The 27698-nt window shown below is 33.4% G+C and overlaps 2 protein-coding genes across 3 annotated transcripts; one reads left to right on the top strand and one right to left on the bottom strand.

Moving 5' to 3' along the window:
• The first annotated feature begins 3715 nt into the window (after positions 1–3715).
• LOC147391685 (uncharacterized) lies at positions 3716–12120 on the top strand. Of its 2 annotated transcripts, XM_086458480.1 has the most exons (5): positions 3716–3909; positions 6672–6764; positions 7838–8075; positions 8156–8260; positions 11259–12120. In XM_086458480.1, the coding sequence occupies exons 3-5, from the start codon at positions 7892–7894 to the stop codon at positions 12008–12010; spliced, it is 1041 nt and encodes a 346-aa protein (XP_086314606.1). In that variant the 5' UTR covers positions 3716–3909; positions 6672–6764; positions 7838–7891; the 3' UTR covers positions 12011–12120. The 2 variants fall into 2 exon arrangements, with proteins under 2 accessions (XP_086314606.1, XP_086314605.1); XM_086458479.1 differs by lacking the exon at positions 6672–6764.
• A 2197-nt stretch (positions 12121–14317) lies between these two features.
• G-TMT (gamma-tocopherol methyltransferase) lies at positions 14318–22762 on the bottom strand. The gene is made up of 6 exons (XM_086458053.1): positions 22234–22762; positions 17245–17414; positions 16778–16882; positions 15581–15784; positions 14621–14723; positions 14318–14525 (listed from the first exon to the last, which is right to left on the bottom strand). The coding sequence occupies exons 1-6, from the start codon at positions 22601–22603 to the stop codon at positions 14422–14424; spliced, it is 1056 nt and encodes a 351-aa protein (XP_086314179.1). The 5' UTR covers positions 22604–22762; the 3' UTR covers positions 14318–14421.
• Between the last annotated feature and the right edge of the window lie 4936 nt (positions 22763–27698).

Genomic DNA, 27698 nt, shown 5'->3' with positions numbered 1-27698 from the left:
CCCCTACTCTTTACCAAAATCTATTAAAAAGTCATTGGAGTTCACAAAGAGCCTCAGATTTGAAGAATGATGGTGATCTTTATAGATCTAGACATTCTCATGTTCGATCCACTATCTATTGAAGATTTTCACCAACTATTGTCTATTTCCTTCATTTTTGATAAAAAATTATTCATATAATTTGGTTATATTTCTCACCCATAATTATTTAAATAGAAAATGATGGCAACAAAGTTTAATTTCATGGAATTTTTACTGTTCATAAAATTTTCCTAGTATCGAACCTTGACGCTGAAATGTATTATAGTGTTGAGCGTCAATGGTAGGTACCTATTGTTGTTGAGGTTCGACGATGTGGACATTTTTTACTTATAAAATCCTATGTTAGACAACTTGGTCGAGGTTTGACAATAGATACTATTGAGCCTCGATGCTGTAATACATTTCAATGTCTAAGTTCAACGCTGGATAAATTTTATGAACAAAATCGTAAAATTGTTGTGAAATTAAGTTTTTTCACTACCATTTTCCATTTATATAATTATGGACGAGTAACACAATAAGATTATAAGAATACCTAAACAATTTTTTTTTTTTTTTTTAAATGAAGGAAATAGAGAATAAATTGATAATCTAGGTAGAAATCTTCAATACATCGTAGATCAAACACGAGAATTCATAGATCTACAAGATCCATCATTGTTCCTCAAATATAGAACTTCTTTGATAAAATCCAATGGTTTTTTGATAGGTTTTAGTAGAGAGAATGAATCTCTTTCTATTTTAATGGTATAAAATGTTGGGAAGGAGAAAGTTACAATTTAGAAGATTGTTTTTCAAGAATTTATAAGAGAAATTATAAAAAAGATCATTTTTGTCCAAAACATAAGTTACAGTAAAAAAAAAAAAAAAAAACCTATTTTGAGAATTAAAAATAAAAGTTAAAAGTGATTATTTTTTCCCATTGTCATAAACCTATGGAATTTTTTACCAAATATTATTTACATACTTATTGGATCGGGTTATGGGTGTTAGATCTGATCCATTATGGGCTACTTTATTAATTTGTTTTTGTATTTATTCTCTTTGGCATTGAACCTATGCCGGCTGTATATATCAAAATCTTCTTTTAGGATTTATTTCTCCTCAGCTTTATTCTTTATTGACCTTCCTTTAATGCATTTATGGAAGGTTTGAAATCTGCCAACATAATAGAGAATCTGGGATTTTGATATAATGCTTCAGAAGTTGAATAAGTCTACCCAACTCCGTATCAGTTTTTGCCAGATGGCACAATTTATGGTACTTTACTGTAAAATCACACACCCGATCAGCTTGATCGATAATTTTTAACCACTAGATTCAATTATTATTATTTTTTTTCTTTGAATCGTGATTTTCATAAACTTACCAAAGAATATGTAGATTGTGGAGTTGATAATGTTTTTCAACGCTAGAACTTGATAAATTTTAATATTAGATTCTAATATCTATTCCAATTTTGGATCAACCATGTCTCGATCCGATAGGGTTTTGATCTGATAAATTCGTTAAAAAAAATAAAAATTACATTATGTTTTTTTCGAGCTAACTTGCTTAAATGTGCACTGAAAATTGAAAAATTTTCAAATAATAAATGATCATTTCTAAAAGAATAATGTCGAAGTGACCTCAAGGTAGAACCTCATATCGCATTTCTTGACGTGAAAGTGTATGAGAACCATAGATGCTTTTCATCGAGATATGAATGAAAAAGCATTTATGGTTCTTATCCACTTTCACGTCAAGAAGTGCGATATGAGGTTCAATTTGAGGTCACTCCAACACAACTCTTTCTAAAATTAAAGTATTTTACATAGAGTTGTGATACACTTCTTAAGTTGGACGCTGGGTGCAACACTGAACTAACCTAGTAGTGCACAAATAACTATATATTTATTTTCTTGAGATATAAGTTAGGAAATCAACGGTTCTCTAAGCATTGCCAGACTACTCAGTGTTGAACCCAGTGTCCAACGCAAGTAGTTAAACATTTTCCTTTTATGTAAGTGGGAAATTTTTATTGTTTTTATATTTTCTGGTTTAATTATGGTTGAAAAAAAAAATTATACTTTATAAAATAATAATTTTTTTCTCACTTGTAAATTGTTTTAATTCCAAAAGGGATAATTTACCATTTTTGAAAATTTTAATTTTTTTTTAAAATTTCATAATTCCCATTTTTTTTCTTGGAAAACAAGGAGTTTATCAACTTGGCTATTTTGACACTTATTTTTATAAATTGCATTATATGTTTTATGGTATTTATTTATATAATTTGATCCAAATATTGTGATTCAAAATTCAATAGAATCTAATCCTATAAGGATTCATCCGAGCCAATTCTTAGTGGAAGATTGGTTTTGGGTCTGATCGAATCATTAACATATTGGTTCCGGATAGTTCGTTTGGATCCGAACCTGATCCATTAACAGCTCTAGATATTAGACGAATGTGAGAAAGTTAAAAAGAGTATGGTGAACTGTCACTTCCATGAAAAAAAAATAAAGAATAAAGGGAATAGGCGAACCGACAGACAAGTATTTACCAACTCACTCGTTTGTTTTTAAAACTCGGTCAATCACCGATCTGACTCGTTAGTTATATTTTGCCAATATGGGATTTTCTCAAATTTTGACTAAGTTTATTTAAATGATTTTTAATGTTTAAAATATTTATTATTTGATAAAAAAGAATAATTCGGGATTTCAGAACATATTAGTCCAATATATAATATATAACAAAGAAAGATCAGTTAATTTTAAATTTTTTTTTTATATATCAATTTATACCAATTGTCATCCAATCCTACGGTACTTTTCATACTAGATTGATAAAATCAAACCAACTACAAATCCATCGAATTTTGATTGGATTTCAATTTTGTTATGCCAACCAAATAATTTTTTAATTATTTATATTTATAATTTGAATTATTATATTCATTTATTTCTCGTTAGCGTAAAAGATTTTAATAGACTAATGATAATCTGACGCTCTTTTTTCAGACACCCCTCTATGCTTCTTGACATGCAGATTATAGAACCATAAATCTTTTTCTTGTGTATTTATAGAACTATAGATCCTCTGCTTTGAGAGACACAAGAATAAGATTTATGGTTCTGGTTCTGTGACTGTCATGTCAAGAAGGGTAAAAGAGTGTTTGAAAAAAGATATCGAAACCATCGAACTGACAACCATTCTAGAGTGACGAATCATGAACCCAAAAAAAAAAAAAAAAATCATGAACCCAAATTCGAAATCAATGAATCGACAAACCTCGTAAAATGAGAATGGTGTGAGTTGTAAGAAATGCGTAGATGGTTTAATAAACTAGCTCAGATCTTTCCCATAGAAGACATTTTCAACATGAGAAACCCTTTACTAAGATAGTGATGTAAGAGGCCTAACTAAGCCTCGTCCACAGACAAAAGACAGCGAGATTCGCAAGACAAAACCTTGAGATGTACGAAGATCTCGAGGTTATTTTGACGGTGGATGAGGCTTAATAGGAACTTTTTTTCCCTCACTATATAAGTAAGGCTAGTCGGATGCTTTCAACACTTTGTTTATAGCATTTATTGGGGACGCAATTAAACTTTCCTCGAACCGTACACGTGCCGTAGTGACGTGGCAACGAATTTTTTTTTCGAAATAGTCATAGGCGAAGCCGCCAAATCAATCACCAAGGGTTTCGCTTAAGCAGCTAAAACCGAGGGAAAAAAATAAGAGGCGAAACGAAAGCCACTCGGCTCGGCCATTTTTGTTTTTTTTGTTTTTTTTAATTTCTTATTTCGGCTAATCAGCTACACAGAAGGAAAAAGATAGTCGAAACCCTAGCCATAGAGGTTCGGAAATTGGTTGAATGAGGTTGGTTGAATCTTTTACTTGCTATGTTTAATTGAAATTTTGCTCTGATTTACTTTTTTTTTTGTTTGTTTGTTTGTTGGATTTTGCTGTTTGAATGTGGTTCGATGGAATTTGATTTTGTTTTCTTTTCTAGGGTTTTTTTTTATTTTTAATATTTGTAATCCATTTCGTTTCTATTGGATTTAGAAGAATGGATGGATGTATGTATGTTTAGGTTTTCTGATTTTCATTTTCCGGAGAAAGGTACGGATCCATCTTAGAATGATGGTTGGTTTTATGGAAGTTTCGATTTAATGGAAAGATCAATCGATATGAAGGTTTTGGGTGCAGAAATGTGTAATGGTGGAGCAAGTTAATCCATTTTTACTTACAAAGCACAAATTAAAGTGCTTAGCATTTGAACCTTTATGCACAACTCTTAGATGTGATTCCACCCTAAAGTTCTCACAAAATCTCAATGGGTGATTAGCGTCTATCTTAGCTACAAAAGTAAGACTTAAATAGTTGCTTATGAAAAAGGTAGAGAAGGCTTACTTTACAAGTTCCCTTCTCTGACGTGAACATTAGAAACATGTTTGATGCCTTTGGCATGTTGGTCTCGAGTGAATCTTTCCTTGTCAGAAACATGGCAGAAGTGCATACTAATGTTAACATCTGGGGCGCCACGGTGGGCTGGACCCTAACACTCAAAATTGGAACTTGGGAATGGCTCGAGTTGACCTGAAAAGCTTAGGGAGACTCATTGCTCCAACTCAACTCTTAACTGTTTGCAATTATTGCCGTTCTTTCTACAATTCTATCGGTTCTTAACGACTAATTGTTCAAATCATGGCATTGTCATGTGTTACTCATTAGCCCCTTAAGAAATTTCCCAAAAAGCTTTAATATGCCATATTATCACGACCGAAAAAGATATTGAGAAGTAATGGTATGAATTGATGTTTCATTTAGCTCATAACTCTAATTGCGACACTTTCCGTTTAAACCCCTACTTAATGCATATCTACGCAAAGGTAGATTCTTTCATGTTCCCTTAAAAGATTTTTTAAAACTTTCTATGTAACTTTCGCACGCATAAATTAATATATGATAAGTTACAAAAATAAAATTAGAAATGTATATAGTGTAGGAGAGGTGATAAATTGAGGGAAAGTTGATTGAGATCCTTTGGTCATGTGCGACGAAAGTCGATTATAGTCCCAATTAGAAGGAATGTGCAAATTGAAGGTTCTAAAAGAGTGAAGGGAAATGTGGACGGAGGTAGTTAGTGGATACAAATAAAGTTATAATATCATTTCGATGCTATGTTTTAGTCAAGAGGAAAATCGTGACCGTCTCTACCACAACATTTCTAGACAATCCGAGACCTTGAATGTTTCATTCTGTTCTGGGCTGAAACATTTTGAGATAGTTCAGAACCTAAAAGCATAAATATGAATACACTTGAATGAGAAGGATACATGGCTTTGGGCAATATTTTATAAAGGGACATGATTTTTCATTTGATCCCAAAATTTTGGGATATCTTCATTAGTCTATTAAATTCCTTTTGAGTTCTAGCTTGTTGCTTGCATTGATTGGTGTTCTAAAATATGAGGAGGGAGGGAGGGAGGTTGCTGGCATTAAAATTCACTTTTTTGCCAAAAATACTTTTTAAACAAATTAGGAAAATAAATTTCCTTGGATTGCTTTATGTGTGTGTGTGTGTCTGTTTTGTGAGAAGAAATTTTATAAAAAACCGTAAAGAAGTATCTGAAGTTAGTTGTGGACAGACTTTATTATCATGTCCTTGTTTCAAACTCCTTGGGTTGTACTAGTTTCTGTTTTCCTTGATAAAACTTTGTACTTATTAAAAGAAAAGTTAAAGAGAATAATTAAAAATGATGTTGAATGTACGGTTGTCCATAAGAAGGGAGGAAAATGAGTTTTACAAGTACTTATTCAAACATGTGGTAATAATTTGATTGTTTGTGTATATTTGGATTTTTTGTTTTGTTTTGTTTTGGCAAGGAATCCGTCAGGTTGGGGAATTGAAACCAGGTGAGAAATGGCAGCATAATGTAGGTCTCCTAAAATGGAAAATCTAGGGCAGAAAAAATGGGTTTTAAAGTTTCTCTGGAAAATAGGTAGACAAGAAAAGAAAATTTGATTTTCTTGTTCTGCAAGACCAATTACCATGTACGGGCAAGGTTTAAGCTTCATCATGCCTAGAGGCTTAAGACATGACTTGGTGAGGCTTAAGTGTCATACATTCCTGACAAGGTTTAATCCACGAAGCATGACCTTTGTGTGGCTATTAATGATTGACGTGAAGGATAAATTCGAGATTGGAAGTATTCATGCAGAGTCGAACCAAGTATGCGCAATTGTACATTGCCTCCTAATTCTATTGCTGGATATTACCTCAATATGCAATTCTTTGGAACATTCTTTTTCTTTTTCTCTTCCCCCCCTTTCAAACACAGATTGTAATACCACTTTATGGTGTGTGTTTTTTCTATACTAATGTTTGGCAAACATGTTTGTCATAGTAATAATATCAATCATAATTAAAATAACTAGCATTGTTTTTTCCATGAGTTGCTTATCATGCAGTTGCTTTTTGAATAGCAGCTACACAAGTAGTTATGCTAACATCTTCTGAAATTTGTCGGTGTCATTATCTATTGAAAATGCAAAAAGCTGTTAGTTTCACAATATACTGAATGCTTTCATCAATTTTTTTTTTCCTTTTCCTGTCTCTCTTTTTTCCTTTTTGATAGGTATACTTTTTTTATGTGTAAGCTGGACTTGAACCGAAGGTCACAGTTGTTTTGCAACGTATCAAACCAACTGAGCTATGGGTTTAAGCCCAAGTATACTTTCTTTCCTATTGTTCAAATTGCTTTGCTTCAAACTCTTAATACTTTTGTCTTACTTTTGGGCTGCTTCACCTCGTTAGTTTGTTAGGGTCGTAAGATTTGAGTATTTTATATTTAGACGGGGGAAACTTGTATTAGTAAAGCTTGGGCCCTCTTTTCTCTTTGACAGTTAGGATAAATATTGCCTTTGCTTTCCTCTTCTTGGATCTTTGTATGGTGGGAGTTTTCCTTTTCTTTTGCTTTTTTTAAATTTCTGATACAATTTGTCTTCACTCTTTTTTTTTTCAGCAAAATTTGTCTGTACTTTACCAAATAAAATCTCCATGTATGGATACTTGCATCATAATTTTTTTTCCCCTTTTGCTTTAGTAGGTGTACTTTTTTCTATTTTATATTTGGTTTCCTTCGAAGTTTTTAAGATTTCATAAAAGTTCTGCAACTATATGGCTTACACATTCGACTTGCATGACATTCACAAACATTATGCATTTAATAACTGTTGCATGTCTACAAATGGTCCACATCAATTTAGAATACTAAATAGACTTATAAAGTCATAAACCATCCATAAATGATAAATCAAAATAAACATAGAATGAAATCATCTTGAAGGGAGTACTCATTTATCAAATTAAAAAACCATCAATACTATATTACCAAATGTTATTTATTGAACATAAATAACTTTGTTTTTTATAGGCAAACATAAATAGCTTATGAGCAACTTTATCGTAGCCTCATTACCTAAAAACCCTGTACGAATTTTTAATCCTCCCACTTGTTGGAGCTTGGATTTTCTTACGTGATTCAACTGCGCAAGGGCTTATTTTTTAAGGAACATCGTGGAAGGTGAAGTCCAACACTCTGATCCTTTGTTAAGGTTTTCTATGTTGAAGGTGCTGATTAAATTGTGTTTGTCATTTATATTTGTGATGCCTGCTAATTTATATAACATATTAAATTGATCAAAATCTTAAAATTTACTTAATGATGCTCTATTTCTGCTGCACTTTGACCTCATTCTACTATTAAGAGAGCAATGAAGATTTTCTGCATTCTTTATGTAGGCCATACTTGGATGCTTCAAAGCATTTCCAACTTACATCCTGCATGCTCTTAAAATGAGACCAAAAGCAAATGGGAATCCTAGAGCTCAAAAATCAAAGAATTTTCAAGGTGAGGGGCCAAATTGGATCCTTATTGCAGGTGGTGCTTTGTTGAGTACATTATCTATCCGGCTTGGATACAAGCTCAAACAGGCTTTAGATACAAAGCGACCGGACAATGCTAGTAATTCATCAAAAGGTCTAATAATTTACAACTCCTCAGTAATGTTTTAGTTGTATATTTGTTTCCTCTCATAACTTTTGATGTTGGCAATTCAGGAAGTGGAAGATCTACTGACAAACGGAGGTCAGGAGCTTGCACATTAAATTCAAATGTGTATTCTTTTACACAAGATGAAGATGGCTGTTACAATTGCCATTCAGGTCTGACTCAACTCTTTCTGTGTGCGAGTGTGCATATGTGTACCTACATTCACTCTTCTTTATGAGCAACTGCCATATTAGTAGGACATTGAGGTGAATATGTAATTAATCTCTTAAAGGCTTGTACTAGCCCATTCATTGAGAAACCCACAGCAATGAAATAGTACCCTTTAAAGATTTATAGTATATGAATTGTTGCGATAGAGTTAAATGCATCAGGCAATATTCACTTGAAGATTCTTTTTAACTTTGAAGTCTTTGACACTAAGAGTAAAGTCTAGCTAGCATATTTGGAAAAAGTCAAGTGCCAACTTAGCTAAGTTGGTAAGATGTGTGGAGTGTTGTTCCCACGTCCTAAGTTCAAAGCCCCTAGATTTGAATCCAATTTCACCTTACTAACATCGACCCTTTACCTATATGTATATGGGTCCCGTTCGGCAGACAATCTTAGGGGGCAATGTTGGGAAACAAAATTTTTCCTATATGGCTGAAAAGTTTCAGATTTGGCTGATTTTTTGTGAGGATGATCTCTATGGTGAGGAGATCATCCTCTCAAAAAATCAACCCAATCTAAAACTTCTAACCCCATCAAAAGTGGTTTAGAATTGTGGACCGTCATTTTTTCACCGTTAATTTGTAAATCACTTTAGGATATCTGACACTTTAGGACAAATTTTATCTCTCAATATATATATATATATATATTTGGAAATGTGGTATTTTAACGTAGTCAAAAAATGTATCATAGTAGTCAATGTAAATATATAAAATTGTGTCGACCTGCGCAGGAACTCAAAATTCAGCTTTTATCAATCTTATTCTTCATTGTGGAATTTCTCTATTTCTTCTTGGTTTGGAAACATAGAAGGAATTCTGCCATACACCTTACAATCCATTGTCCTCAAAGCCTTATCTCATGCATTTGGGTTGGTAGATGAATCATGTTCTTCCTCCTCCTGCTCTGTCCAGAGCCACATCTTCTGCTATTGAAAGAGTGTTCATACATATGCTTTCACCAGGCCTTCATTGAATGTGCCGAAACCATCTCAGTCGACTTTCTCATAGTTTATCGCCTATTGGGGCTACTTACATTTTACCAAATTTGTTCATTTCTAATTGTCTTTCCTAGTTTTTCCACTCATCCATCTCCATTTATTTTTACGATGCTTCTTGGCCACCCAACATTCAGCTCCATAAAGCTCTTGATTCTTTTTATCATCTTCTGGCCGTCACCAAATGAACATTTACATTTTTGAATGCTTTTTTGAATATGAATACTTGATAGATAGTGTTTGCTTAATAGGACACTTGTACTTGATACGACAATGGCTATTAGCTGTGGTACTTTTTAGGATATATACATGTTTTTAGTTTTGTTATTTTAATGCAATTTATATTATTTTTTTTTACCGATAGGTTTGTGTTATCTGTTTAAAATTTATGTAAATTTTTTTCTTCATGAATATAACTAAACGAGTGAACCAAGAAACACATTATCTTTTCCTACACCTACGAACCAGGTTTGCTCCGAATCTATGGATGGATAAAGTGGAGGTGTGCTTCTAGAGTGCTAGATGAAAGACACTACCAATCAGATTAAACAGAAAATTTTATACGATGGCAATGAGACCAGCGAAGCTTTATGGGCCTGAATATTGGTAGTCAAGAAGCATCATTAGTGGATATCGTAATTTATAATAAACATGAATTCAAGTTTTTACCGCAAACTCAAAAGTGCAGACTGTAGGTGGTGACAGTTTTACTTGTGCTAATAGTTTTCACGGCCAATTAGCAATTAAGCTAAGGATATTCTGTGGTGGTCATTATTCTCATATGCTCATAGGTGATGCACTTTTCCAAAGAATAGGCACCAGACAGGCACTTAGCAATACAATTTAGGACATTGTTTGTTTGCCATTATCCTGAATAGGTCTTCCCCTCTGGCTTGGCACTCTCTTATCCAATTATCCCCTCTTGGGTCCCCTGCAAAAAAAGGCTCCCTATTTTTAACGTATCTAGCAGAATCGGTTTCATTGTACGGAACTCCTTGCCTTAAATTTTTGCGATATTGCGATATTTTTTTGAATTTTGTTATTTTCCTGTTTCTACAAGTTGTCTAGATCCGACCAAGCAAGAATCTTTTGGTTGCATCACACACCAATATTGAGATACTTTTTAAACACAGCGTACCACTTGCAACTATCTTGTACAAGGTATACATACCTCACTTCCAGATCTTAGAAGTTCTGGATGCTTCTGGACAGGTTCTTACTATTCTTGCACCTGTTTATGCACGGTTCTTTTGGCTAGTAATGTTGGCAACCATTGTTTTTTTACTTTGCTAAGAAGAGAAGACCTTGATGGACGTGCTAGTACTATTTTTTCTCTCCAGTCTTGGGCTCAAAATCATTAAGTCTTCTCTTTATTTTTTGGTTATTATTTTTGTTGTTGAAGTACACCTTCATGGATCTATGGGAACTTGGCTGTTCCAACATTTTCCCCTTAATTTTTAACTAACATCAATTCTGGACCAACGGTAGTACCCCCCTTTAGTAGTGTCATTAGGTGATCTGTCAGATTTCTCCTCATGGTTTTGGTGCTGAAACTTGGTCTGTACACCCATTATATTGTTAATTGCCCCTACTGTGAACTCTGTTCATAATCAATTTTTAAATTTTTTTTTTTTGTTTTGATAGACCTGTTCATGTCTGCATCAAAATATGCCTTAATGGACACACATGCTTTACACTGAGTTGGTTTAAGATGTCTATGTTCATCTAGTGCCTTCAGTCTTTTACCATTAAATAAGAGTACACATTTTGGAAGAAATGAAGTCAAGGAAATGATGAATCCATTTCTGTAACTCCACCGAGTAACCAGCTAATATTGACATTAGAGGTGCTTTATGTATCAATCAAGCTGCTGTACAGTTGTACCGTTTCCTTAACCTGCTTTAGACCTTTTTTTCTTATTTCATACAATTTGGATCTTGAATCAGGGATTTCAGAAGGCACGGTGGAGGTTAAGCGTCAACCCAGTGTCCCGGTGCTGAAAGAAACTGATCCTATACTTCCTTTGGTGGCAATTCCTGCCTCAGATTCCAACAGAGAAAATGGTGTGATGTGGGCATCTTCCCCTGATCGTCTCGAGCTGCCTCGGAAGCCATTTCACCACTCAAACAGCTCAGATTCTCCATGTGTGTCTGAATCTGGCTCTGACATCTTCAGCAAGCGAGAAGTGATACAGAAACTAAGACAACAGTTGAAGAGAAGGGATGAGATGATTCTAGAGATGCAAGATCAGATCATAGAGTTGCAGAGTTCGCTCAATGCTCAGCTGTCACATTCCACACTTTTGCAATCGCAGATCGACACTGCCAACAGGGAACTGTTTGATTCTGAGAGAGAGATCCAAAGACTAAGGAAGGCCATAGCAGATCATTGCGTCGGTGAAGTGGGTCACCATGAGAAGCCTCCAACGGCCAGGAACTGGTCAGACTGGTCGGCTGAGGGAAGAAATGGTCATGTGAATGGGTTTGTCGATGGGGAGAGTGATGTGGAGTTTGTCGACAAGGGAAGAGGTAAGGGAGAAAAGATTGAGATGTTGAAGAGAGAAGTTGGAGAGCTGAAGGAAGTTATAGAAGGGAAGGAGTACTTGCTGCAGAGCTACAAGGAGCAGAAGATGGAGCTATGCACAAAGATCACGGAGTTGCAGCAGAGATTGGTTTCTCAGGTTCCAAATATTTTGTAGACAATAGTAGTTGTGTATTCTTGTTTGTGTTTCTTTGAGGGTCCACTCTCTGGGTTAGAAGCTTTCTTTCCTTTTCTGTCCTCCAATTCAATTGAATATTTCATGCTGTCTTTTGTGGGTGCGTGTGGCTCTGGATGTGGGCATGGGTGTGTTATGTGAGAGAAGAAAGAGAGCGAGAGAGGAACAGCTCATAATTTTTACATGAAAAGTTGTTAGGTCCCCTAAGCGAAGTTGACTACATGTCTGCATTTTCCAATTTTCGCACACCATAATCCTAGAGATGTGCAGATCTAGAATACACAAACGTATAAAGTATGCCGGGTGAGGCAGAGGAAGGTTAAGAAACGTGTGAAGCTCTCAACTGCTTCATTTGAAATTAGAACAGAATAATGCTTAAGTGACCTCAAGATTGGACATCGCACATCCTGACATGAAAGTGTATGGGAACACAGATATTTCCTCAAGATACATAATGAAAAACCATCTATAATTCCTATCCACTTTCACGTCAAGATGTGCTACTATAATAATATAGAATCGTGTTGAAGTGACGTGAAAATTGATATCATTTTCAAAAAAAAAAAAAAATACTCACTATCTTATGTATATATTAGAAGTCAAATAGAAATTAAGGGTCTGTTCTTTACAGAAGTCAATTCTAGATTCAAAAAGTTAACTTCTGGAAGAAGCAGAAGTTTAGAGTCTGAAAAATCACATATAGTATAAGTATGTTTATTACAGAAGCATTTAAGTCAGAAATTGATATTCGTTTGACAATTTTTTATTGTTGGATTTTGATAAAATGATTAGAATACCCTTAATGTTGATAATACATCCAGAATGTACAAAAAATAATCAAAATACCTTAATAAATATATAATTATACTATATAATAAATTTTTAAGGGGCATGGAAAAACATATGTAAAAATAATGTAACATTAATAAATTTTCAAAATATGGGTTAGAAGTTTCGGATTGAGCTGATTTTTTGTGAGGATAATCTCTATGATGGGAAGATCATCCGAAAAAAAAAAAAAATCAATCCAATCTGAAACTTCTAACCCCATTAAAAGTGATTTAGAATGTGGATCGTCGATTTTTTGTCAATAATTTGTAAATCACTTTTGATGGATTTAGAAGTTTTAGATTGAGTTGATTTTTCGTGAAGATGATCTTCTCATCATAGTGACCATCCTCACAAAAAAGCAGTTTAATCTAAAACCTCTAACCCATATTTTGAAAAACCATTGTTTTTACATATGTCCCATGATCCGCCCCAATATATTTATAATAAATTTATATTAAAAAATTATAAAAATAATTATTTTCAATTTAAATAAATTTATAAATTTTATAATTTTATTGAAATTTCAATAACATCTTCTCTTAAAAATGAACATGTAATAAAGAAAATACCTGCATAATACACAATTCAACATCCACATAAAGATGAAGGGTGTTTTGGTAATAAAGTAGTGATGATGAATTTTTTTTAAACTTGGAAGTAAAGATGAAGGGTATTTTAATTAAAAAAAATTATTTTTTAAGATTAAATTTAGTTGAAAATTAGATTAAAGATGAAGGGTATTTTAGTAATTCCTTTTTATTTTTTAAGATTAAGTTTGGTTGAAAATTTGATTAAAGATAAAGGGTATTTTAGTTGAAAATTTAATTAAATATGAACAGTATTTTGATAATTTCCTTTTGTTTTTTAAGGTTAAGTTTGGTTGAAATTTTGATTAAAGATAAGGGATATTTTGATAAAAATGACGGGTATTTTAGTAATCTCATTTCATTTTTAAGGTTAAATTTGATTGAAAATTTAATTAAAGATTAAAAGTATTTTGGTAACTATATTTAAGTTATTTTATGTTTTTTATTTCCCGTAAAAATCATTTGAAAAAATTCCTCTTAGACGATTTTTTTTAAGAGTTACTTTTGGACTTCAATTGAAATCCGTGGAAGTCAAAAAAGTCTAAACGAATGTCATTTATTTGACTTTTTTGACTTAAAAGCAAAAAAAAAACTGACTCCTGAAACTCTAATGAACAAGGCCTAAGTGAACACTTATTTCAAATTGATTTGAATGATAGATTCCAATATCTCTTGTGAGGATGATTCAAGTTATCACTAAAATCCTCTCGAAAAGAAAAAAAAAAAATGCTTGATGTTTAACACATGCAAGTCAATCTAGTCGTTCAATGAGCATTACTTGTTAAGTCGGGGCAATCATCGAGGGATAGAGATCAAAAGGGTGTGACACGTGCACACATGGCCTTAGCTTCACCATTAGACTAGAATTCCATGTCAAAATTTATTAATATATATATAATTAAAAAAATCCAGAAATTATTGGTTGTAATATTCTAGCTCAAAAATAATTGAAATAGCATTGTCTCTGGTTTTCTTTCATTCAGGCTTTCTGCAAGTGATGATGGAAAATTTGATAAGATTCTTTTTGTAGCCTTCAATCATCAACGGCATCACCAGTGCTCCCTTTATGGTTTTCCATCCTGAGTAACCCATGACGACGATTAGAAGAAAATAATGAAAATTAACAAACAAAAGAAAATTAAGAAGCTCTAGATGTGATGGATGCAATGCTTACCACTTCGCAGTAATGAAGTGATGCCTTTCCATGTTAAAGCAGAGCGTATCACCGCAGGCCAAAATGGAGCCACATAGTCTGACCAATCCGCTGACTTGATATCCTGCCTCAATGGATCCAGTTGGTTATACATATTGCATGTATAATTGTGTATCTAAGTATTTAAGTTTCCTAATGGACACTAGATTGTATCAATGTCGTTGAACATAGGCAAGATGCGAAACACTTTAATGACTTAAGTGTGAGGTGCAATCATCAAGCATGGCCACGCAATGTTTACTAGAATGCCTTTGGAAATTAACAATACAAGTTAAAAATGAATGAATGGTAAGATAAATTTAGGGGAAAAATTATGAAAATAAATAAATGGAGTAAGATGTTTTTGTTGATGAGGGTTGGGAAAGGTTGGAGAGGGAGGGAAAAGAAATTGAAAAAAGGCTATACCCACTGAAAATTGCCACCCCCACCAGCATAGGCATGTAAAGTGCACGCCTTCGACACAAGGCATTAATGTAGAAGATGTAGACTATTCAATGTTTTTCAAAACTGTTACATACTTCTACATTTTCTAATAATAGTTGATAGGGTGTCTTGGAAAGCCCTGTCCCGAGGCAACCTCACGCCTCGATATGGTGTATAAGTGGCACAATGCAGAAGATTTGGTAAACATCATTTGGTTTATCATGTCTTCGAGATCTTCTAGGCCCAACTAATTACAAACTTCAAATATTAACCACCCAATCCATTGATTTCGTTTGGAAGATAAGAGTGGAATGTGAATGAACAAGAACTGAAAAGGGTATAGATTGGCCGGTTATAACTAACTAATTAAATGAACTTTTGACCTAAGAATCTTCTAGGTGGGACAAATTGCATATTGGTTCTCAACTTAACAATGACATGTTGCATACATACAATCACACATATGGCACACCTACACTTAGATGTAGATGACTGTACCTGCAATGAGAGGGACTCAAGTAACTTGACATAATCTGCAGTAGAGCACCAGGCCGGAAGATAATATGCGTCACATATCTTTCTTAAAAGCTCTGTCTCTTGTGGCTTCAAGGAATTCTCAGAGGGCGAGAGATCTCTGTGGCACCAAGTTACTATTATTATAGTGGCCCCAGGTGATGCAACACGTGCCAACTCGCTCACAAACTGTCAGTTTAAACAGAGAGATCGAGTAACATTAGACAATCAATTCAAAATGGAGATAGAGAAAGGTTCAAGAGATCATTATATTTGAATATGACCAACAAAGGGTTGGGGAGATGGCCAAGGCCATGCCTCAGGAAGCAGAGGTCCTGAGTTCGAATCACTTCACCCCTTGTTGGCCACCACCCTAGTGCTTTAAGAGGCCAGGTACACAAGGCACGTGCTGGAAGTGGTGACGGGTGTGTCCATGGGATTAGTTGGACTAAGTCTGGATACCTATGTATCAAAAAAATATATATTTGAATACGGAGAATTTTAGTTGATTTGTCGATATCCACATGCTTATGAATTAGAAACATGGGGTAGGGAACCTCTTAGTTACACTAAGGCACTCTTGCACGTTGATTGCGAACAGGTGTGCTCTTGCTCTTAATAAAATCCAATAGAGAAGTACTAGAATCAGTTGAATGTATGGGGTGGATAATTCATGAACAATCATCACGTGGTTCTCTAGCATTAGAAGATTACTTTAATATGGTTTGTGGAACCTGATGGTACTGGTCAATAAAGAGGTACTGTAAATCAAGTCAAGAGTCCCACCGGTCAAGCTATTTTTTCCAAGGGTATTTTCGCAATTTCATTGGTCTTATGTAAAACCCTAGTTAGGTTTTCTTGGGGGTATAGATATCTATTTTCAGTGGAAGGGTATAATATGTAACTGTGAATTTTCTCTTCATAGTGGAATTGGTGTGATCTGTGGATGCACCTCAGTCTTCTGGGAACCACGTAAAAATTTCCGTGTTTGGTGTGTGATTGCATCTTGCTTCATTTTATTTCTTTATTGTTCTTAGATCAATTTCTCTATACATTTATCGTGCATAACAGCATTTGCATCACAAATATTGTAATAGGCATTCCGAGTCTCTGACTTGTATCTTAAATTTTTAAAAGCAATTAAAAAAAAACTCTAAGATAATCTATGAAGAGAGAGGATACCTTAGTTTTGTCTGGCATGTGTTCTCCACTTTCCATGGACCAAACAAGGTCAAACTGTCCATCAGAAAATGGTTGCTGAAGTGCATCTGCAACTTGAAAGGATACCTGTTAACCATGCAGAATTGTTAAATCCTCCAACCACTGTCAACATTTTTATTTTTACCGGACATCTAAGTTACTCATTTGGTAGCGATGGTCTTATCAAAAAAGAAAAACCCATCACTCAATGGGTCTGATTTGGTGTTGCAAATGATATCAGAGACAAATCACCCTGAAAAACTCAGCCGGGTCAAGTTTTGGAGGAGATTTTTCATAGGTTGAAATCATTGAATGATGGGTACCTAGGATTTTTTAACATAATGAGTTGTGTCACTAAGGATGAAATATGAGACCTTGCATTTCCAAGTTCATGTTTAAAGAAAAAAGATAGTAGTGGTATGGTTTATAAAGCACAAAGGCTCACTTACTTTATCTGCCAATCCTTCCGCAATGGCAAGTTCTTGTGCCCTTCGCGCTTGAATGGGGCTCAAGGTGATTCCTTGGCATTTGGCCCCATACTTTCTTGCTAGGTATCTTGAGCTGCCTCCAATCCCACACCCAACATCAACTATTGTCTTGGGCCTCTTCATTGAGTCCTCTAGAAACCAACCCACCAAAAAAATTGAGAAACCTGAGCAGCTTATTTTTCTTTCTTTCTTTTAGCTTAAATCAAATAAAAGTAGAAGAAAAACAATCTCCTATAAAGGATCAAGACCTTCAAGATAAATTTCCAGGGTCATCAAAATCCTAAGTAAAGCCAAATTCTTCACTCATATTGTGTTCATTACAACAAGTTCAAATAAGAGAAAATTACTTAAAGGACCCTTGCGTAGGGATTTCTTTCTAATTAGTCCTCAAGTTCTAGGGCTTCTCTTAATAGTCCATTTAGTATAACTTTCTTTTCTACCAGCCCCTGGACCTCATCGCCACATTTCCCAGGATTGAATGCCCTAACCGTTCAACCTCACAGTTTTTGTAAAAAAAAAATGGACTTTCGGTATCCCAATTATGTTTCGGAGACTCCATTCCGTCGGAAAGGATTTAAGAAGGAAGAAGAAACATTTCCAAGTTTTTTGAAGACGTTATGTAAAATAAGATTTTTCAATTTTTTTTTTTTTCATTTTTGGATGAAAATCGATCAAGGATGGTTCTTCTGAAATCATCTAGGCAAGTCTTTATCTCAAGTTTTTAGTTGATTTTTCCATGTATTTTAGTCGGAAAAACTCGAAAAACAAAGATAGGTGGATTTTACCAGTGTCGAGTTCACCACTTTTTTATTGTCAAGTTCAGCATTTTTTAAAAATTGTCGAATTCAACAATAAAAATTGGTGAGCTCAACAACAAATAAAAGTGGTAAGTTTGACAATAAAAATATTGAACTCGACAATAGATAAAAAGTGGTGAGCTCGACAATAAAAAAGTTGACTAAATGGACTATCAAGCTACCGCCCAAAATTCAAGGACTATTTAGAAAGAAATCCCTCCGTCAGGGTCCTTTAAGTAATTTCCCCTTCAAATAAACTCTTGCATCCATTCCTAAGGAATTACTTATTAAATGTTATTTTAGGAAAGCAAATAACACCTAAATCTATTATATTACTAAATAAAATAAAAATCCATGGCATCAATTACTAGTATAATACTCAAATAAGGAAAATAAATTGAGGTCCATATCAAAATCAAAAACCCTATTCACACTTAAAATATCAAAAGATTTTAAATGGGTAGTGAAACAAAATCTCAGATCCACAAATATGAAATATGCACACTTATAAAATACTACTACTGCCTTTCTTTCAATACTACATTTATAAAACTTCTTCTAAGTTTGAATCGTCGACTAAGTAAAAGTTCCAGTTTAATGTTTCAGAACTATAACTAGCACCTTATTTGGTACACAGTGATGTTTGGGGGCCGTGTCCTATGACAATCTTGATCTAGATATCATTGGTGAATTATTTTTGTAGATGACTTGCAGATTTACTTGGATTTACCCCATGAGATGTAAGTTTGAAAAGCATGCAATGTTTGTTTATTTTCAGGCTGGCTATGTGAAAACCTATTTTGATGCAAAATAAAAGATCCTTATTAGTGATAATGGATTTGAATTTATGGGTAGTCTCTATAAGCAATACCTTCTTCATAAAGGTATTATTTAATGTTTCTCTTCCATAGATAACTTTGAACAGAATGAGATTACCAAAAGTAAACATAGGCACATAAATGAGACATCTAAAACTTCAACTTCTAAGTGGGATATGGGCTACGACAAACTTTTTTCCTATTACAAAACCCACCTTTGAGTTGTCGGAGTTCTGACAAGTCCAAGGGAACCTTACTCTATCAAGTTTATTACTCAACCAACCTTGGGGTAGGATTTACAAGATTAAATACCTATAATACCCTCATTCTTTAAATCAAATACCAATTAGATCTTCTCTCCTCTCAACATCAATTCTCTCTCTCTCTCTCCCAAAATTATCATTGGGCTGCACCACAACCTTTTAGATCTCACGATAAAACTCATATTTAAAAAAATAAATTATATATAGAGCATTTTGAGTAAGTCTAGCCTTACTAACTTAGTAAGATTTCAAATCTTACTAAGGGTTGTTGAACTAACCTTGTGGCATCCAAAAACACGATTAATAATAATAATAATAACAACTTAAAAACAATCATTTTTCACCATTAAATTTTAATTTGGGAGTTAGGTGGGAGTCAATAGCTGTCCATTTTCAAAATCTTGGATCAATCCCAAAAAATTATTCTTTTGATTTTGATTTTTTGATTTTGATTTTTCCATGAAATCTAGAGGACTTTGGTGTTGGATTGCAAATTTGGTAATCCCTTTGAGCTCAACAACTTATAGTAAGATTTGAGTTTGGAAGGAAATTGTTTCTCAAACATTTTTAGGTTTGATCAATGGTTTTCGGAGAGAATAGATGCTGAGAGTAGAGAGGATATAACAAGTATTGAGGTTTGTAAACATGTCCCCCAAGGGCATACATGCAAATGCATTAAATACAACTCCAGACTTTATTTTCCTACCAAAAATATCCTCAAATGCTTATTTCCAAGGTATATTTAATGCATCTTAATATTTGCCGTTTAGACATATGAGCATTTAATATCTTAAAATGATGTGGATCCCATTATGATTGAGAATTTTTGTAATAGAATTATAAGGTATGTTCAGTGTAGATCAACACCTAAAGCATGGTGTAGATGAGATGTAAATATATATATATATATATACAGGGAGCGGTTCGACAGCCCTAAAGTTTGCCAAGTTTTGTGCCAAACATTTTTTGCAAATCACTTTTGATGGGGTTAGAAGTTTTGGAATAGGTTGATTTTGAAACTTCTAACCCTAGTTTACAGAAGAATCGTGGACCGTCCAATTTTTGTAAATCATTTTTTATGGGGTCAGAAGTTTTGTAATAGGCTGATTTTTAGTGAGGATGATCTCCTCATCATAGAGATCATCCTCACAAAAAATCAGCTCATTCCAAAGTTTCTAACCCATATTTTGAAAAATGTTTGGCACCAAACTTAGCAAACTTTAGGGCTGCTGAACCGTCCCCATATATATATATATAATATATATATATATATATATATATATGAACAGTTTTGAAAATAGACGGCCCACAATATTTTAACAAACTCGATTTTATGACCACACCAACTTTTGCTAACTCCACCTCAAGATGTGTGGTGATTTACATAAGAATTGGAGTGTCGTTAACAAAAATAGTGGCAAATAATCTCCTTTTTTTTTTTTTTTATCTTATGTGACGTGGATCTCCCTCAACCGTTGACATCGATCCACTCCCAAATACGGAGAGATTTACCTCACCAAGAGATTCCAAATTTTCAATAATGAAAAGAATCGTGATAATCTGACTACCCCACGTGGCAAACTCAATCGACTATCTTGACGTGACAAGTTTGGGATAGTAGATCTGCGTTCCTTGGGATACACAATTCCAAGGAAGTGCAGCCGTGTATCCTGAAGAGTGCAAATTTACGATAACTGACCCTGTCACGTCAGGTAAGTAGTCAGATTATCACGACTTTAATGATAATAAAGAAAAATAAGGCAATACTGTTCATTTTGGGTCCACGGTTCCAATAATTGAGATCATCTGGCTGTTCACGTGCACCCACTGACAAGTGGGTCCTACCAAGATCATATCGACAAGTATTTTTTTTTTAGGGTTCAACGACGCTGGACACCAAGAGACCAACGAACAGCTGAGATGAGAAGAAAAATACAGGTTTCTATAGTTTATTCATACGGATCAGTTTACAAAGAGAATATCTCCCCATCTCATCATTGGTTGGAAACACAATGTCTAACGACGTACCACTGTTTAAGTTTCTATTGACACCCATGATAATTTCTTGGGACAATTACCCCGAAAGACCTTACTTTTTTTAAGAATATGGATCAAAAAATTCTTTCTAAAAAAATATGGACTCTTTAATACTCAATTTATCAAATATTAACTTAAAAAAAAAATTTAAAATAAAAATACCACAATTACCCTTTGAATGATTTTTGAAATTTAAAAGAATATGTTTATTTGAGAATATTTGAATTATTCCTATATTTTATAATTAATGACATGTCCCTTAACTATGATCATCTCTTATAAATAAGGATGATTATCATCAAAATAATTTGACTTATGAATATTAAATTTATTAAAATATATAAATAATTAAAATATAATTTAAAAATTCAACTTGAATGTTCATCGAATTGATTCAACTCAAAAATTAGCAAGTCAACACAACTGTGTCTTATAAAATTATATTGAATTTAATTTTTAATAAATACAATATTAATTTTTTATTTTTTTACAGAAATATTAATAACTAAATAAATTGATTGAGTTTTTGAACGGACTCCCTGCATTTTTAGATGAAACCCTTTGTACAATTGTCAAAGGGAAAACACTTTTTAAAATTGTGAAAATGTTAAAAGGGTATTTCAGGTGTTTTTTTTTTAATTCTTTAAAAATATATATATATATATATATATTATTTAATAGAGATTATTCGTTACATATACTCGATAAAGAGTCCTTCAAACTCAATTCTCCCTAATTTCTTTGAGTACTAGTGGAGTGACCTAACACGACACGAGCGACTTTGATGTGATGCCGCCCACATCATGGACATGCGCGCCACCACGCGCCACGTCAAGATGTAGCCGCTGAGGTCACTTTAACACGACTTTTTTTTTTTTTTAATTCATAGAATTTTGTCCTCTACGACCCTAAGCATCCGATCGTGTTTTAGTAAGGCTACGCGGACTCATTAAATTAACCCAACAAAGCAACCCCAAAAGATAAGGTAGAGAGAGAGAGTGTGTGTGTGTATGTGTGAGAGAGAGATAAGAGAACCTGGAACACCAGCAAATCTGAGAGTTTCTTCGATCATACGAATCTGAGCAAATCGATGGTCAGAAATCGAAGCTTGCACGTGCGGATCGTAGAATCCATGGTGCATGTGGTCTCCCCAAATATCCTCCCATACAGCCGAAGACTCGTCGTATAACTCAGCTATTCCCTTTTTCAGTTCCTCTGTGTTCCTTAATCCTCCTGTCTCAGACGCCATCGCACGTGCCGTCCTCCCAAAACCAACTCCTGTCGTCCTGGTAAGACCGACTCTCTTCGGTCTAGTGTTCTCGCGGTAACAGATCCTCCTTTCGCACTTCAAAGGCTCGCGTATGAGTCGCAAATGCGAGTTGCACGTGTGGAATAGAGTGTTCATGCTCCGTACTTCCTCGAAACCCTCCGCTCACGGCCCACCCACCGTTCTCAAGTCTCGTCAGTCCCGAGAGACTCGAGAGTATATATATTAATGACTAGAGGAAATTTGAGATGTTGGTCTCGAATACCTGTCCATTGTGTTGGTCGTTCTTTATATTGCCACGTGTTTTCACTTACAAAAAATTGTGATTGATTATTTAGGCGAAGGTGGGTGATGAAAGATTTCTGAAAAAGTAGTTAGAAATCGTCAATCATGTAGGTATTAGTATGAAGTTCAAAATAAAAAAATAAAAAATTTAACTATATTGTCAATGGCCACGTGGCAGTATTTCGTCCATTTGTGATGCTAATAGATTAGGTAGTGGCATAAAGAGTGTGTTACTTGGCGAAATCAGGACGTATTATGCTTACGCTTCATTGGACGAAATGACAATTAAATCCCCACTTCTTGCTTAAATTACGAATCATATCGCTTGTGATTTAAGATTAAATTGGGACTAATAGTTCGAGTCCTTTGTACTACTATTGTAGGGTTAGCCCCATCCCATGTCAAGCTTATCTTGTTGTTCTTGTATGTCAAGGTACCACGTACATGCCAAATATTCCCATTGAAACTAGAGTTTGAGATGTCAACATCAACTAATTTTTTCTTTTGTTTCCATTATATTTATTGGTGAGTTTGATTAAGATTTGTGAGAGTTGCATAAATTTCTTTGTGTAGTGTTGTATTAGCCATTCACTAATGGTTGACTGACATTGGATTTAAGATACCACATACATGCCAAATATTCCCATCGAAACTAGAGTTTGAGATGTCAACTTCAGCTAATTTTTTCTTTTGTTTCCATTATATTTGTTGATGAGTTTGATAATTGCATAAATTTCTCTCTATTGTAGTATTAGTTGTTCACTAATGCTCGAGTGACATTGGATTTATTGTGATTTTTACATTTCTAACATGGAGGGTGCCCACATAATCGTAGATGCTTTTTACTTGTGCCTTGAGGAAGCACATCTACGATTATAGGCGCACCCCACATCAAAAATGTAAAAAAATTGCAATAAACCCTAATGTCACCCAACACGACTCTTAACCATTCCATAAATTTTCTTTTATTTCCATTATATTTGCTAGTGAGTTTGATTATGACTTGTGAAAAGTTGCATTAATTTTTTTTTTTCTAGTGTTGTATTAACCATTTTGTAATTTTATCTAGTCAGAAACTTAGTTAGATCCTAATCCCAACCGATTTAGGTAGGATTGGGGTTTGCTTGGGTCAGGTCAATTTGTGAGAATATCAATTTTTGCTTTGTACGAACAAATTTTTGGGGTTGGGTGCAACTTTCTCTTGTACAAGTTTGTTTTCGGGACTTCAAACTTTCACTTAATATGAATTTACTTTTGGTGCAAAAGACAACTTTCACATGGAACAAACTAACTTTTGAAGCTATATGCAACATTCGCTTAATATGAACTGATTTTTGGATTGACTATAACTTTTGCTTTGTCTGAATTGAGTTTCTAGGGGACACCCAATTTTTGCCTTGGACGAACTAACCTTTGAGTTAAATGCAACTTTCATTTGATCTAGATAAAATTTCGTGGCTAGATTGAACCTTCGTTTATGCGAACTTATTTCACAACTAAACAAACTTTTGCTTGCTACAAACTATCTTTCGAGGCAAAATGCTACTTCCGTTTTTGATGAATTTGACTTTCGGAGCTAGATGCACTGTTCACTTGGTAAGATCTAACGTTTAGGGTTGGACGCTACTTTCTCTTTTACAAATATACTAGAGTTAGACTTTCATTTTGTAGAAACTAAGTAGGCGTTTGGATAGGACTTCTTGGCTACTTCTGACTCTTGCGGGGAGTTAGAAGTCGTTTGGATGCGTTTTGATGAACAACTCCTTCGAAGAGTTACTCTGCGCAAGAGCAAGAAATTACTCTTTGTGAAGAAGTCGAGAAAACCTATTTCTCAAAACTCATCTTGCGGGGAGTCAAAATCTAACGGTTCGTTTTACCAAAATACCCTTAGCTTTATTAATTTTCTATGAAAATATTCCTAATTCATTTGCCCTTAAATCAAATGAAAGAAACATTTATTAATATTTTAAAAAAAAATTAAATTTTGAGTATAATGGATTTAAACACATTATATTAATATTTAATATTTAAAATATTATATTATATTATATTATTATTTATTATATTATATTATATTAATATTTATAGTTAAACACATTATATTAATATTTAATATTTAAAATATATATTATATTATATTAATATTTATAGTTAAAATGTCAAAAACAATATAGTTTGAAGGCATATTATGACATTAAAAGACAGTCTGTCAATTTTTTTTTTTAATTTTGAGTATAATGGATTTAAACACATTATATTAATATTTAATATTTAAAATATTATATTATATTATATTAATATTTATAGTTAAAATGTCAAAAACAATATAGTTTGAAGGCATATTATGACATTAAAAGACAGTCTGTCAATTTTTTTTTTTAATTTTGAGTATAATGGATTTAAACACATTATATTAATATTTAATATTTAAAATATTATATTATATTAGTATTTATTATATTATATTATATTAATATTTATAGTTAAACACATTATATTAATATTTAATATTTAAAATATTATATTATATTATATTATATTTATTATATTATATTATATTAATATTTATAGTTAAAATGTCAAAAACAATATAGTTTGAAGGCATATTATGACATTAAAAGACAGTCTGTCAATTTTTTATTTTTTTTATTTTGAGTATAATGGATTTAAACACATTATATTAATATTTAATATTTAAAATATTATATTATATTATATTAATATTTATAGTTAAAATGTCAAAAACAGTATAGTTTGAAGGCATATTATGACACTAAAAGATAGTCTGTCAAATTTTTTTTTAATATTATGTCATACTATGTCAAAAACAGTCTGTCAATTTTTTTTTAATTTTGAGTATAATGGATTTAAACATATTATATTAATATTTAATATTTAAAATATTATATTATATTATATTAATATTTATTATATTATATTATATTAATATTTATAGTTAAAATGTCAAAAACAATATAGTTTGAAAGCATATTATGACACTAAAAGATAAAAAACAGTAACTGGTATAATATAAGGGTATTCTGGTCTTTTTTCTAGAAGTCATGAGAAGTCAGTATGGTTCCCAAACAGACTTCCAGCACAAAAGTACTTCTGCCAGTACTTCACAGAATTGATTGCCAAACGCCCTTTCTACACAGAATTACTTTTCCAGTTCCTCCATAGAGTACTTCAGCTCCTGTTCTTTGGAAGAGTAGTTCTGCTCCTGGTATCCAAACAGGCCCTAACTTTCAAAACAAGGAACAACTTTTACTTGGGACAAACTTAGTTTTGGAGTTATATACAATTTTCACTTGGTATGAACATATTTTGGGACTAAAAGCAACTTTCATTTCTCCAAACTTATTTTTGGGGCTAGACGAACTATTGCTTCGAACAAGCTAAATTTTGGGGTGAAACACTACTTTCTATTGGGACAAAATGACTTTTGGAGCTAGATGTACCTTTTACCTGGTACAAACAAACTTTCGTTGCTATAAGCTACTTTGGCTTTTATGAAATTATTTTTGGGACTAGATGAACTTTCGCTTCATATGAGATATATTTGGGGATGAGATAACTTTTGTTTAGAACAAACTCACTTTCAAAGCTAGATGCAACCTTCTTTTGGTATAAACAAACTTTCAGAGTTGGAAGCAAAATTTGCTCGTATGAACTTATTTTGGTGATAGACGAACTATCGCTTGGTACGAATTGACTTTCGGGTGAAACACAACTTTCACTTAGGACAAACTGACTTGCAGAGGTAAATGCCACTTTCATTATTATGATCAAACTTTCGAGTTGGACACAATGTTCCCTTGTACAAACTTATTTTTGGAGCTAGACAAACTTTATCTTCAAACGAAATGACTTTCGTGACAAGGTGCAATTTCACTTGGTACAAACAGATTTTCAGGACTAGACGAACTTTCAATTGATACGAACTGAATTTTAAGGTGAAGAATTCTACTTTTGCTTGGGAACTGATTTTTGGGGTGAAAAATACTACTTTCTCTTGGGACGAATTTACTTTCGGTGGTCTATGCATCTTTTTCTTGGTTAGAAGAAACTTTCAGAACTATACACTACTTTCACTTACACAAAATTATTTTTGCAACTAGGCGAACTTTCGCTTCGTATGATTCGACTTTCAAGGTGAAATACAACTTTCGCTTATGAAACACTAACTTTCGGAGTTAGATTAAATTTTTGCTTACTAACAAATTTTTGGAACTGAACACAACCTTTGTTTATATGAACTTATTTCGAAGCTAGGTAGACTTTTGTTTGATATAATTGACTTTAGGATGAAATGCAACTTTCACTTGGGATTAATTATCTTTTGAAGTTAAGTGCAACTTTCACTTGGTATGAACAGACTTTGAGACTGAATACAACTTTTTCTTATATGAACTCATTTTGTGGGCTAGACGAACTTTCACTTAGTACGAACTAATTTTCGGGGTAAAACGAAACTTTCTCCCGAGATGAACTGATTTTTTGGAGCTAGATGTAACTTTCTTTTAATACGAATAGATTTTCAAGTTGACTGGAACTTTCACTTGTAGCAACTTATTTATGGGAAATTGAATTTCAAGACGAGATACAATTTTCACTTGGGACGAACTGACTTCTGAAGGTAAATGCAACTTTTACTTGGCACAAATAGACTTACGTGGTTGGTTCTAACTTTCATTTGTATAGACTTATTTTGGGTGTTAGACGAACTTTCGCTTGCTACGAATTGCCTTTCGAGGCAAAACGCTACTTTCTATTTTGACAAGTTGAATTTCAGATCTAAATACAACTTTCACTAGGTAAAAAATAGTGTGGACATTACTTTCTATTGTACAAACTTATTTTCAGGATAGACGAACATTCACTTCGTACGAATTAACTTTCGGAACAAAACACAACTTTCACTTAGGATGAAAGTCAAATTCAGAGC

This window comes from Akebia trifoliata, chromosome 11, assembly GCF_017979445.1.
Source record: "Akebia trifoliata isolate Shusen 1 chromosome 11, ASM1797944v1, whole genome shotgun sequence".
In the NCBI taxonomy this organism is placed as follows: Eukaryota; Viridiplantae; Streptophyta; class Magnoliopsida; order Ranunculales; family Lardizabalaceae; genus Akebia; species Akebia trifoliata.
Note: the sequence above shows the minus strand (reverse complement) of the source record. Positions and strands in the feature narration are given on the sequence as shown.